Source organism: Penicillium oxalicum, chromosome II (assembly GCF_001723175.1).
Source record: "Penicillium oxalicum strain HP7-1 chromosome II, whole genome shotgun sequence".
Taxonomy (NCBI): domain Eukaryota; kingdom Fungi; phylum Ascomycota; class Eurotiomycetes; order Eurotiales; family Aspergillaceae; genus Penicillium; species Penicillium oxalicum.
The window spans coordinates 594,591-608,910 of record NC_064651.1 but is presented as its reverse complement, the minus strand read 5'-3'; the positions used below and the strand labels follow the sequence as shown (position 1 = coordinate 608,910).

At 49.5% G+C, this 14,320-nt stretch overlaps 3 protein-coding genes across 3 annotated transcripts; all 3 read left to right on the top strand.

The window, feature by feature from the left end:
• Nucleotides 1-1,073: 1,073 nt before the first annotated feature.
• POX_b02126 (uncharacterized protein) lies at nt 1,074-2,126 on the top strand (the record flags this gene model as incomplete). The annotated part of the gene is made up of 1 exon (XM_050111042.1): nt 1,074-2,126. One exon carries the CDS (start codon nt 1,074-1,076, stop codon nt 2,124-2,126), a length of 1,053 nt encoding a protein of 350 aa, XP_049971388.1.
• A 6,464-nt stretch (nt 2,127-8,590) lies between these two features.
• On the top strand, nt 8,591-8,869 carry POX_b02125 (uncharacterized protein; the record flags this gene model as incomplete). Its single annotated transcript, XM_050111041.1, has 1 exon — nt 8,591-8,869. One exon carries the CDS (start codon nt 8,591-8,593, stop codon nt 8,867-8,869), a length of 279 nt encoding a protein of 92 aa, XP_049971387.1.
• Nucleotides 8,870-11,053: 2,184 nt separating this feature from the next.
• Nucleotides 11,054-11,227, top strand: POX_b02124 (uncharacterized protein; the record flags this gene model as incomplete). Its single annotated transcript, XM_050111040.1, has 1 exon — nt 11,054-11,227. One exon carries the CDS (start codon nt 11,054-11,056, stop codon nt 11,225-11,227), a length of 174 nt encoding a protein of 57 aa, XP_049971386.1.
• Nucleotides 11,228-14,320: the final 3,093 nt, after the last annotated feature.

Genomic DNA, 14,320 nt, shown 5'->3' with positions numbered 1-14,320 from the left:
CTGTCGCTCAGGATCTGTCTTTCTTTTTCTCCCTCTCACTATTCGACCCTTGGTCCCAACACTCATTTGCACATCGTGAAACCTTCAATTGCATTAGAGTCCGTCCGAGTGCGAACTTGGTTGAGAATGGAAGAGAAGAAAGAAAGAGTTTAATTTCGACTCCAGCCTTCATGGGCCAAACATTGAATGCTTTTTCCCGGCCGTACACGGTTGATTTGCTTTTTCTTCTCCCAGTTTCTCTGTTACTTTGACTCCGGTTCGATGGCTGGGTTGGACCGATCTGAGACCTGCAGCTCCCCTAACCTTGCAGACTGGATCTGCGTGGCTCTACAACTATTTTTGGGTCAGACCACATTCGGGAGACGTCCATGATTGTAGGAAGTCGCGGACCATCTGCTGGTCGACAGATGGCAGACTCTCTGGTCTCGTCGAGACAATCAAAAGCAGAAAGCCACTCGGCGCTTCTTTGATGCGATGAATCACGAACCACGCAAGCCCTGCAGGCGATTCTAAGGCCGCCTGACCTGCAGCCTCCCAGCCAGTCTGTGAATGTATCTCTTGAGCGACCAGATGCATCCCCCAACAAAAAGGCTGGATGAGGAAACCTGTCGCAACAGACCGGTGGCGATCGCCTCGACTCAGGAGATTCCACCTTCTGACTGATCCCATTTAGCTGAATTCATTCAGAAACGGTGCATGCATCTCCCATGCCCGGGCATTTCTCCTCCTCGGAGGAGGAGGCTGATGATGTTTACATGATCTTTTTGGCTCAGCCTCCACTCGCTTTCTCGAACAGTAAAGAAGTCTTTACGGTCGTACCCGCCGAGGAGCCACGGCTCCGTGACCCGCACAGCCCCGCTTGACTGGGGCTGTTATGACTTCAGACTCTCCAGCCGGTCGAGATAACTTGACCACAATTTCAAGCCTGACCACGTCCCCTATTAGCTCTGCCTCGAGATCAACATCCTCAACTTACTCTCAGCCAATTTCATCACACCACCGGAATCACTACCACACGCTCCTCCATCTCGTATTTTGATCGCATCGCCAAGCAAACAGCCGCTTTTTCAAGAATGGCGCAACCACCAAACTACCAGACGAATCCCTTTTTCAACCACAACTACAACGACTCTGTCCCCCCACCGAGCTACGATGACTCGCAGCAAGCCGTGGCAACATCATCAACACCATCCATGAGACAGGTCGCACCAAATGCATCAAATCCATCCATCCAGCACCCAACATCCACACCAGGAGATCCTCCACCCTACCACAACTGGCAAGAAGCGGTCCCCGATACCGCCGTCTTCCCACCACCTCCCATCTCCGGCTACTACAGCTCTGGGACGGGAAACGCCTCGGCTGATGATGCTCAGCGCGCCCATGACTTTTGCGATCATACTCCGCTCTGGCAGCCCGCCGTCCCCTCCACGCCCGTCTACCAGGCTGTGGCGCAGCACGACCTGCGGCCGGTCCAGCAACGGGAGTACCGAGGCCAACTTACCCCCACGGCGCCAGGCCGATGGTTCGGTCGCACCATGGACCGCAACGGTGACTGCTGTGTGCTCACCCATCTGCCCTTATACTTTGCGACGCAAGACTCGCCCTTTGTGACCGAGAAAACAAAAACAATCTATTTCGAGGTCAAACTGTTGGCTCTTCGCGCAGGTCCAGGTGGCGACGCGAGCGGCATGGCAGTGGGCTTTGCCGCGCAGCCTTATCCCTCCTGGCGCTCCCCCGGGTGGGAGCGCGGAAGTCTGGGAGTCTTTTCAGACGATGGATGTCGATTCGTCAATGACTCCTGGGGTGGGCGTGATTTCACCGCCCCCTTTCGCGTCGGAGAGACCGTGGGGATCGGGATGACCATGTCGCTACCGAAGGACCCCCTCAGGATGGCGGATGCAATGTTCAGCACGAAGCGGACCTGTGCAGTAGAGGTGTTCTTCACACGAGAAGGCCGCATGGCCGGAGGGTGGAATCTGCATGAGGAAGTCGACGCCGATGCGGGAGGTGTCGAAGGTCTGGAGGGGGATTTTGATCTCTATGGGGCGATAGGTTTCTTTGGGGGGGTGGACTTTGAGGCGTGCTTTGATCCGGCTGGCTGGCAATGGAGGCCCACTGAGTAACGGCTCGACCGTGAGATGCGACCAGTGGCCTTGTCCGGAAGGAGAATATTACACATGTTGAAATACTGGCGATTACCTTCCCCGTTTTGCTTGGTATCGCTTTTCTTGAGGGGGAAAGGAGGGGGATGCTCTACCTCCAGCCACACAAGTCAGGAATAGAGAGAGAAAGGACTCATGGGCTTTTTGACATGGTCACAACACATCAGAACAGGCAAAGACCAATTTCTAATCGTGGGAACAACGCTTAGCCTTATAAGCGGCGTCTTGTGCACCCTTGAGGTCTGATTTTGTGATCTGTCCACCAGCCAAGCACACATGTGCCGAGGCAGGAACCAGTTGCAGAAACTGACAGGTCACTTTTGGTAATCCATGCTTGTTTCTCTACACTGACAGGAACAGGCATAGTCTCGCGAGTACCAAGAACTTCCGACCACTTGATGATCCGAGACGAAGAAAGAAGAAAGACTAATAGTAAAAATTAAAAAAAAAAATACATCTTTTCATGAAGACACATTTCCCCCCTATGATCCCTAGATATACACTAGGTGATTCGAAACTACTTCCTCCGCCTTCATTGTACATAACCTTGGAATATGCACCCAGATCTCAACCGGCGACTTGAAGACAAAAAAGCACAAGAAACTTTGCTTTTTCGGACCCTGTAAACCTGCCGAGCCCAACGATACCCTTCTCGACATGTAAATCTGTCTACTCACCAGCGGAGGGGCTCCAGCATGTGAATATTTTCAAACTCTACAGGAACACCAAGATCTGGAGCCCTAGCTCACACCTCCCATCCGGAAGTGAAATGGCGTTGGGTGTCGGCTTATCGTGCCTCCCTGCACCCTGCACAAGACCTAAACAGTTGGTTGACCTGCATCTGGTCCACGGTGAAGAATATGATTGCGGCGAGGTCCTGTCCACGGCCAGGCAAACATTTGGAATTCAAGGTTTTAGCTAAGACCTTCAAAATAGAAGCAAACAGAGAAACCAAAACAGGAAGCCCATTGAAAAGAAACAAAGAAAAAAAAAACAGATCCTAGCCCAGCTCCGTCGTGGCAAGTGCAGTGATGTAACTCTCCAGCACACCATACCTATAGGATCAACCGTATTTCTCCAAATCGACATTGCCGATCAAATCTTAGGTCTACAGCCGTAATAGGTAAGATATCCGGTGAAATCGTAAGATAGATCTACACAATCCATCAACCAAAGGAAAGGGAAAAAAATATTCACATCATCATAATCATTCTTCCATCATGTTGATTTGAGTGTGAATTCATCTCAATATCGGGTCCACACACACACACGTCGTCCCGTCAACTTTTCCTAAATTGTCAACCTACATAGTCTTCATCCCGGTAGTTTGCAGTCTCGATCGTGCATTTGCATTGCAATCGCGGTAGCAGAACTGGAATAGCGCAGGGTGCAGGCGCCGAGTTACAGGGGTGAATGCATTATATACTGTGCTCGTTCTTTTTCTGTCATTTCGATTTATTCGAAAACGCTTATCTCCGATGCACGTCGTTCAAGAAAAGTACAAGCTTGAATATGGCCTCGCGGAGAGAAGGAATTATCCAAAAAGGCCCATATGAAGAGAGATGAACATTTCTTTTTCTTTCTCTAAAATTTGTCAAGTCAAATATACTTAAACACAATATACTCATACTACACGGGTAATGCATACCTGCTGCACCCGTGGACCCTGGACATCGAACACACATCATCTCCACCCTCTCGTTCTGGTTTCCCACTCGCATTAGTGGCAACGGGGGGATGTATGGGATACTTCCGGGGGTAGGGGGGACACTGCATCATCATCGTCACTATAGCAGCACAGCACCTGCCACCTAGTACCTTAGCGTAGCCAGGATCGGAAAGGATTAGAAGATGAGTTAGTCCCCGCATCTCCGCGCGTCTGGATAACCCGGATGTTTGGGGGCGCTTTGGGAATCCGTAAACCACACGGGGTATAGAGTCGGATTGTACGTTTGTGGTCTTTCCGAGATACTGCAGTAATTTTGGTATCTATGTGAGAAGTTGGCCCTAGGTGCTTGACACTTTTCATCATAGTCCTACGCCCGGAAAGTCACAGTACTCGATAAAATACAGACTGTACACTGCCCATCCTCGCTATTCATCACTGAAGTACCCATCGTCGATCTATTTCCGACTTCAATAGCACGCAAAACCCCCGGACCATATTGTAGTTCCGCGGAGAATCAAAGACAAGCCAAACCTTCGCATTCTCCTGCCAAATGTACAGACACAACAAAAATAGTAATCGCCAACGCTGATGAATGGTCATCAATTCCAGAAGGGTAAGCGGCACGTTTATTCACAAACGGACTATCCTTGAGTAATGGGAGGAGACTCGAAAACTAGATGAAAACAACAATCATGTCCGGACCTGGCAACTAGTACTTCGACCATGTGCCGGCTCGGCGCTGGTGGGGGTACGAGTGTGCTATTTCTCTGACGTCACGGAGAGCACTCAGTTGTACATGTGAGAGGAATGTAGACACAGGAGTGAAGGTAGGTATCGTACTTTCTCTGCTATCTGGGCTTGGTAGTCATCGGGGAAATAAAAAAAGAAAAGACAAGGTGAGGGTTTTGCTTTTGTTTTCTTGTTTCCTAGTACTAGCGGGTGCTTTCGTCATAAATCAAAGTTCGAGTTTGAGCTTCGTTGGTGGAGACTTGTAGCTAGATAAGGACGTTGTCTGTAGGAGTCCTGGTGAAGTATGTGACTCTGCAAGAGAGTAGGGAGGGATAGTTTACATACTACTCGAAGAATAACAGAAGCGTGGAGAATGAATGATCAGCCCTGGCGTGCATTGTGGATGGAGATGAGGATTTTGAGCTGTTGTTCGATTTCGTCCAAAAGTTAGGGTCATGAATGCAAGGTGGGATTGAGTACTAGGCTTGTGGTTAAATTTGTGTCATACGGGCATGCATTAAGATTGTTCCAAACCTCTTACTAAGATATCGGCTTGCACCATGTCAAACTCGAAATAGTATACAGTTGCACCAGAAATACATATCTTAAACATGTACCCCCAAGACCAATTTTGATTCGGGCAAATCCAAACGAAAACATGCCCTCCAAACACAAAAAGTACCACCTAGAAAAAGAATTCCATATGAAGCATTGACTTACCCGACACTCTCGAAGACTTCATATCACAGCCGCCGGGGACATCCCCGCAACACCCAAGGGGGAGGAAAAAACCTAGATGCCAGATTAGGAAAAATGAATTCCAAAACAGAAAAATAATGTGAAAAAAAAGGTAACTAAGGAAATCTCCCCAAGCTCTACTCCGAACCTTAGCCTCTCGAGTTACATGTCCTGATCTTGCCGCGCTGAACTAGACATGCAGATGCGCCGAGACGCAACCCCCTCGATTTGGGTGGTAGCGAAGCGCGATCAGACAATGCCGATGCGGTTGAACCGGTACGATGGGATTTTTGCATTGCTTCCAACGCCAAAACAGGAGAATTCAGCTTCAGCCCGCGGAGGTCCGGGCTTACTGTACTTATAACTCATTATTATCTTTTCTTTCTTCTCCTTTTGAAATCCCCCCTCAAAAAAAGTACCTCGCCCCGATGCAGGTGCATTCCGGAACATTTTCCGTACTGCTGTGGCTACATGGACCCATGTAGCTCGTAGTGGTGGTAGACTAGGGACATTTATGCACGTCCGAGGAAGCTACAGCAGGTGAGACGGTGATGTTTCTGCTTGGAGTCGAACGCGGCAATAAAGCGGGAGAGGCTGAAGTCTGAGCACCCTTGATGTTAGCATCATATTCGTGGACAATCTTCGAATATGCTTCTCCCCTTCCCCCCACCTCCAAGATGGACAACATATTAGCATCAGGAAGTGAACAGGCAGGTAGATGGGCGGGCGACGTTTTATGGAAATGGAATAGAGTTTGACTGGAGTAAAGGGTCTCTGAGGTTCGAGAATCTGATGTCGAGACCGGTATGCGATAGGTAGACGTCCATGTTGATAACGCCTAGTGTCTCTCTTTCGACTCTTCTTACATATGTCCTAGGACTTAGTCTATAGCTCGTTCAAGCACGCTAGAGAATGAATGTCATGTGCATGTGTAATCTTGAACACGTCAATGTGAGAAACGAGTGATCACTCAGTCTATTCCGAATTACATAGAAATCTCCCCCAAGTCCAATGTCCGATTTCGACGAGGAGCTTTCAATCTTCCGAAGACTGATGCCTTTGACAGCCAAAAGACCAGAAAGTTTTCCATGACGATAGTTTTTTTTCGGGCCATGTCAAGACCATTCAATGTCAGGTTGCTCTTGCTCTTTACCAAAATGAGACCCAGATTCTAATATCCGAAATCTGCTCGTCTCATCTAATCTGTAGGTGGTCTCACCTCTTCTCAGCCTACAGTATAGAGCTCGGACCATGTTCTTAAACTTCACCCAGGATGCATGTTGCTCAAACTGGATCGCAGTTCCATGTAAAATAGGCTGGTTTTCTTCCAGAATCACAAAGATCTCACCGGAAATTTGCTTTTGTGTTCCGAGCTTAGGCCCTGATCCATGTTCATTCCCGAAAAGAAAGCCAAAAAGAAACTAAAAGGACTTTTGTAAGAAATCTTCCGCTACCTCCGATCAATATCACATGATGATTCAGATTACTATTGCTCAGGGGAGGGCTGTATGTATTTCACTCGTTTCTGGCCTTTCCAAAGTACATTTTCGTTCTTCTTGCACGGCCCAGTACAAAGTCAGGGGTGGCTTTGAACCCTGCTGAGCCGCGATCTCCTCATGAGCCACGGAAATTACCCAATGTGGCCGGGGCCATGACTCTGTAGGCAAAAGTACTGCGATTGTTTGAATGTAGGTCTATCTGTCAATTTTGGCCTTGAGGATGAACTGACCATGTCCGTCGCCCGTGCCGGCAGTCGTCGGTATGGATAGCGTGGTTTCACAAGGGCTTCTCGAAGGAGTTCTATAGTGCACGGTACCACGGTACTTTGGCATCATCACTTCAGGGCCGATTCCATTTGAATATGCCCATGATCTAACGTTTTGGAACACACAAGGGTATATATACCTCGACGAGAACGACGCGCATACTAGGCGAATCCGGTTCCTTGGAGATCCTCCCTCCAAAGAAAAGGACAAAAGCATCTCTCTTCAATTGACACCTTGATCTCCTACTCCTATATAACCTCTCAGAGGACATTCCTAATCTTCCAGAAGAACGCTCATCCAAACCCACAACCAGCATGCAAATCAAAGTAGAATCGTAGTCGAAAACATTCCACCCCTCCAGATCCCTCACCTGAGCCGAAATGAACCCCATCCTCATCTTTCCTTTTAACACCCAATAAACGCCACGTCTTCCATCCAAAAAGCATCTCTAGCTCCAGCCAGCGTGCGTTTAGCCGTTCAAACCCCCTCCCTAAGCCAAAAATGACAGTAACCTTTTCCGGATAGCGCAGCCTCCGTACATGTCCATGTCCATACACAAGTACTAGAGGGTGAACATCCATCCGACTTCCAATTGAAGTAAAGTCCCCCGGAGCGAGAACGCTAAGACGGAGTTTCTCCTTAGCCCCCGAAGAACGGATATGACGATCTTGAATAAAAGAAAAGCCCCCAATTATACACGCACGCACAACTGTCACTCGATGGATTCTCTCCAATTATCTCTTTCCCCTTGACATCTTGTCCAGAGATAGTTAGTCCCGTTAGTGTAGTTCCATTAGTAACGGTGCTGTACTCCTTCAGGCTGCCCACCTTGCGACGCCCGGCCTGCTATCCTTGCTACTTGGTCATTTGTCGTCTGTGGAATGGACTTTACACGATTCAGTCTTTTTGTGCCTGGTACAATCGGGTTCTGCCCCTGCCCTGCCCTAACCTACCCTGCTCTGAGCTCTACCCATCGATCCCCAACACCAAAAGTCATACACAGCAAAGTGGAGTCAAGAAAGGAGGAAGAGAGCGCAATGCAGACAATACCAAAAGAGAGCTCGTCATCTCAAATCCAACAGAAAAATCCAAAAGAAAATAAAAAAACAACACAGCAAAAATAAGACGGGAAAAAGCAAAAACATAAATCAAAAAACCGTTGCCGCTAAATTTCGCACTAATCTCAATGTCCGCACCTTGATCTGCCCGAGGAGGGAAGATCCCGTTGATTAGCAAGCGCGGAGATTTACAGTGGGAATCTGATTTCCTTTTTTTTTCTCTTGCTTTTTGGTTCTTCTTTTCAAATTTTCTTTTCTTTTTCTCTGTTTTCTGGATTTTATTTATTTTCATTTCGTCCGCTTCATGTCTATTGAATCACCCGTTGTGGAAAAGGACGGGAGATGGACTCCATTTTTCTCTTTGATTTTTCTTTCTTTGGGGGGGGGGGGAACCAGTTGTCCATCTTCATTTTCGGCTGATGAGCATTCCCATGGGAAGAGTTGCATCGGTTAGATATAGATTCGATGGATGAACTTTTGCCTGGAGCTAGCTTCTTTGAAGATATCACGTTGAGCGCTCTCGGGCTCCATCTGCACTGGCTGTTCAGGACATTTGCATCCGAACAATTGGCGACAAAAAAACCAAACAAAAGAAATCTAGTTCGGAATAGAAATCGAAAATCGTCCGACTTGACGGCGGCGACAAACCCGATTCAGGAGACAAGGTTCGCGGGTGAATTCAAAGAGGAAGAAGAAGAAGACGACGAAAAAGAAGATCACAAAAGGATCGGCATGCTGATCTAGTGTGTCTGCAATCAGCCCCACGGGTCGGACGAGTTAAGAGCCAGACGATGTACACTATAGTCACACTCTGCATGTACAAAGACTAGATAGTATGTACTAAGGTAGTATACTGTTTGTGGTACTAGATAGTACTGTAGGAACTAGGAATAGGCAGGGAGACGCTAGACAGTAAGGTACTCTTACTACATACGTATGTACCATGTAGTCACAGATCAAAAGTATGACCAAGGACATAAATTCTCGGCACATGGGCAACATTTGCCATCTCAAAACGTGAGTAGCCCTCTGTGCAAGAGTTCATTCCTATAGCGTGTCCAGCGCTCGCAAACATCGTCATCAGCAAACACGAGCACCAGCACCAGCACCAGCACCAACATAAAGATGAGCATCAAAAACCGCAATTCTTCCCTTTTTTTTTTTTTTTTTGCTTTTACTCCATGGAAGTAAGCAATTCATCACAACCCAAGTGATTAATCTGGATATATTTTCCAAACCTACCGCAACTCAGCCGAATCGGTGAATTGAACCTACCAGTTCCCCCTGTAGGGCCAGTGTGAGTTTGGAGGGGGGCCGGGGATGGGGGGAGAATTTGATGGGATGGTTCGAACTCTCCAGGGGCGGAGGAACCCTTAAGAGGATTAGAGAAAGAGACAGTAGGAGAGTTTGCGTTCACAACCCAGGTGCGTCTGCCCCGTCCCGAAAAGGGAATAACAGGGGTGTATGAAACACCGAGCTTGATTGAGATTGAAGGGAGGCACCGTTAGTATGCTGATGGGACAGGGTTGAAGAGAGTCGGAGATAAAAGCAGGAATCGGTCCCCAATTTCACAGATCAGGGTTCTGGAGTGTCAGAGATGTATCAAGAAGAGTCTGGTGGGAAACATTCTAAGAGGGATACAATAATATCATTGATTCCACCATAGAGTCTGACTCGGGTTGTTGCATTTTCCTCTTTCTCGCCCAGGCACATAATCTAGATCTACCGAGTACGACAGGGAGAGAGAGGTTGTCGTCATGGCAGTATCTCTTTCTGCAACAGAAGATGTAGGCATCAGTTCACGACGGCATGGACATACGAGTCCACATCGTCCAACCTACCTACGTAGATACTCTACATGAGTACAATTTTCATCCTCACCAACTCCTAGGAATAAAAAATCCCTTCATGAGGAGTACCTGCTGCAATTCGCTGGAAAAAGAAAGCCCATGGGACGGTGGAATCAGCCACTCTGCATTCATCCCACGCCCTCCCCCCCAAAGCCGTCAAACGAGGCGCAACGGAGATGAGGGGAAAGGGGAGAAAGAAAAAAAGGTGGAATCCCCACCACACGATCGACCATCTTTTTTTTTCAGTTATTTCCCTTTGGTCAGAAAGCGGGTCATTCGAGAGTCCTTTTCCAACGGTCAAAGTCAAGGACTCGAAGCATGCGCGCATTCCCTCGGGGGAAATGTTTTCTATTACACACACTCTTGAAAGGTGATGCATCCTGGAGAAAGTGAGGCATTCGCTCGCAAGGCTTGGAAATTTTCCGGAAAGAAAAAAAATAAACAAAAAGTGAACACCCCCCCCCCCCCCCCCCGGGATCAACTAGAAGAAACCAACGCAATTCAATTCATAATTCAACCCATTCCGTAAATGGGCCTCCCCAGCCCAGTTGTCCAAGCAGATCCAGATCCAGAAGCCCTCCTCCACTAGTGCCAAAAAAAAAGAAACACCTTTCCCAGTCTCCAAATCCCCTTTGGCCCCAAAAGAAAGCCACTCTGGCCAGCAGCTGCATGTCATCGCGCGGCCGTTCCGTCCGTCAAAAGTCGGTTAGCGTACTCCCACTTTGGTTTTAGCGGCGGAGAGTCAAGGTTTTGTTTGCAAAAGAAGAACGGCCCACCCTCCAAGAGTCGACCGATGGCACATCACTGAATGCGGATGATGGGCTACATTGTATACGGTAGAAAGGGTAGATCGAAGAAGCACTAGGATATGTCATCGTACTATCGTCATAATACTATCTAACTACGATGGACTATCATATCTACTCAAGTCAACATCGACAGTATAAGTATATACCTAGGACAGAGCTCTGTGCAAATTGCCCGCAAGACCAAAAAAAGCTCTTCGGAGAGAAACCAGACCTCCGTTAGTGGATCGGGCCAAAGAGCCAGGACCTGGAAGACGGCCCTTTTGGCGATCATGGACGACGCCTGGTCAAAGGACAGAACACGACAATACCGACCCGCCGACAATTTGTACGAGGGACGCGGTGCTGCAGCAACCAAGACGATCACGTCTCTCCCGCTCGTCAACACGGAGCGGCAAACGCAGTGGACGAGAATGTATCCACCACATCCCCAATTGCATGTGTGAATGGCGTAGCCAGTGCAGGCAAGTCATCCCAGTCCCAATTTGATGCGAATGGACCCGGGAGCGACCGGGATCATCCAAGTGGACCTCGGGGGCCGCTAACCAGCGCGAGTCACTTCAGAAGTTCATGGGCATCCACGACCGAGTGGAGTGCGGACGGCGCGGACTCGGTGGAGAACCGAAGCCTAGGGGGCCCAGTGGACGGTCGAGAAGTGGAAACGATATTGACAGTAGTCGAGATGAACCGGGTGTATCGGTATGAGCACTACAGTAGCTCCTTTGGGGCTGGACACAATCACATTTCTCTCCATGTCATGCAAAATGGTCCGCTGCACGGGTGACTGTGGATGAACCACCGAGGAAGGGCGAGAATAGAAAAATCGAAGATCAAAAGTCCGTGCAGCCCCGGGGAGGGGGGGGGGGGGGGGGGGGGGGGAAGGCAATGGAGAGAAGTTTCCAGTGTACCATCTCCATTCGAGATCGGCAATGGTGCAACACAGGTTCACGATGACAAACCGAGAAACGCAGGAGTCTTGGGCCGTTGCAGATTCGTCTGTATCCATGGATAGTTCTCACGGAGACTCGGGTCATATCAGCTCGTGTAATGGAGTGTATCTAGTCATCATGCAACAGACACGGCATGTACTCTTTAAATAGGGCGTACGCCTACAAACCAAAAAGCACAAGCTCACTCGGAGATGGCAATAAGAAGAGGCTAATGGTAGATTGAGTATTTCGAATGAATCGTCCGCACATATGTATCAGCTTCCCCCCCAAAAGTTGACGATCCCCAGAAGAAGTGCATGCGCGAGGTTTTGCAACAACAGCCTCCAAAAGAACATCACATCACGAATGTCCCCCCCCCCCCCCCCCCACCCAGAATGGGGGAAAAAACCAAGGAAGAGGAGAGACCAAGAACAAAAAGAAAAGATAAACGGACACGTGCAAGACAAATCATAGAAAAGACCACAATCACTACGACAACAGTGGAAATTGTCAACCGGAAACTCTAGGAATTGAGCATGTATACGTACACCCATTATTACCCAATACATACCCACACCCGCTTTTTCCCACTTCTCTCGGCGTAACGCCGTCGAGAAAGAGGGAAATCAAAGAGAAAGGCACCGGCTCGTTGTGGAGAAAGAACTTCCAAAGCTACAGAGAGTGACTAAACTGCATCCAGGATGAAAGGAACAGGCTTGCAACGACTACGATTCGCGGGAGTACTCTCTACGACGGGTGGATACGACTGGGTAGGTGCACGGTGCACGGAGAGTGGAACCTCGCAAGGAAAGGAGACCGACCGAGAGGAGATGCAATTTGGGGGAGAGGATTTCTGTCTATTGCCACTTGGAGAAACAACATCGGCCTGTGCGGGCATTGGGTAGTTGTCTCGTTGATGGGGGTTTGCTGGTGCTACGACATGGGGGAAGCTGAGTGAATCTATTTGCTGGACGTTAAATCCTGACCTTTGGCGGATCGAGACTGGATACCGAGGGTATGAAGTGAACCTTGGCGCTCGTCCGTGTTTCGTTTCTGGCCGGTCTCATCTCCAGTCGCTTTGATTCTCACGAGCTTCTTGGGGCTTTACTTTCCCTGGGCAACGGAGAGAGACAGAGACTCGAGCTGATCAGTCTAGAACTGTGTATGGGAGAAAGATGAAGGCGAGGATGATAGAACGTTGCAGAAGAAAAAAAAATTTGGGGCCTATTTTGCAGAAGGAATGGCCGGCCGAGAGAATGACTCGAGAAGAGAGACATTTGCTCATAGTACAGGACCACTGCATATGAAAGACTTGACTGAAGGAGATTCTGCTCCCTCCGCAAGCAGAGAGATCTTCAGGCACGCGATTATCCACTCGACGAGTTCAGTCATTGCTCCAGTCTGGCGAACGCTGCTCAAGGAACGAGGGCGATTCACTTGTCCCGCACGAGGATGGACCCCGGGGTGGACTCGTTGAACCAATTGACCTTTGGGCAAACAGAGCAAGATCATTCCACCAAGACAGCGAACTCACTACGCATCGAACCGACTTGCACGAATCAGGATGCCTCCTGCTCGGTCGCTCATGGCTGCCCTCTCCCCACGTAAAGAGACGGTGCTCGGCCGATCACAGCCTCAGCCCATCTCCGTCTCCGTCCATCCATTCTGAGGATGGGAGGGGGAGAGGATCTCCGTTTTGGGCCGGCTGCAGGGTGCACGGAGCTCGTGCCGCCCCCCTCGCTAAGGCTTGGCCCACCAGCCGATGGACCAACCTCGTCGGTCTTTTGTTTTCTCTCATCTCGTCTCACTGAGCCACTTCGTTGCGGGAATAGACGCCGGAGCGATCACCGGCGCGTCTGTCTACCAGTCTGGTCATCCCCGGATCGAGAGCAAAAGAGTCTGGATGATGTGTACAGGTGTCTCATCTGGTCCAACGGTTCGATCAGGTGCATCCAGACGCACGCCAGACTCCAGCCATATATCCGAGGTACTGCTAGACTGCTCCTAGCCTACCAGGTACTGGAGTCGAGTCGAGCCGGTGCGGTACGGTCGCACAGCAGGCTCGGCCCATCACGAAGCCAATCACATCCCCGGCCAGGTCAGCGACCGAGTAAGTTACTGGTTCATGGCAGGCGAATGGTCTCCATCGTCCTTCTTCGGGAGAGCTCTGTGAAAGTATCGGTCCGCGTGCAAGACAGGCATCTTGCGATGGAAAGTCAGTCAGCTCCACGGGTTCCCCGAGGCGTTGACACGTGAATTCGGATCCGACCTTCATCAGGGAAGTACAGAGCAAGTGATGTGCCTTGAATGAGAACATCAGGAGTTTGAAAAGCACCAGGGTGCATGCTCCAAGTCCCTCTTGAGAGCTCCGTTTGGTGGATCGCGGACGACGAACCTCTTGTGTCTCCCCCGGTTCGAGGCGTACGATGACGGATCGCCTCACCTTCTCTCATGGTCGACACGAGAGACATTCATGCTCTCTGACAGGAATCAGTCGAGGTGACATTCGGCAAACCTTCGGGCAAAAACCAAAAGTCACGCGCAAGCCGAAACCGCTGTAGTCCGATCTCCTCCAAAGTACTCCTGTAGGAGGCCTCCACTGGATCACAT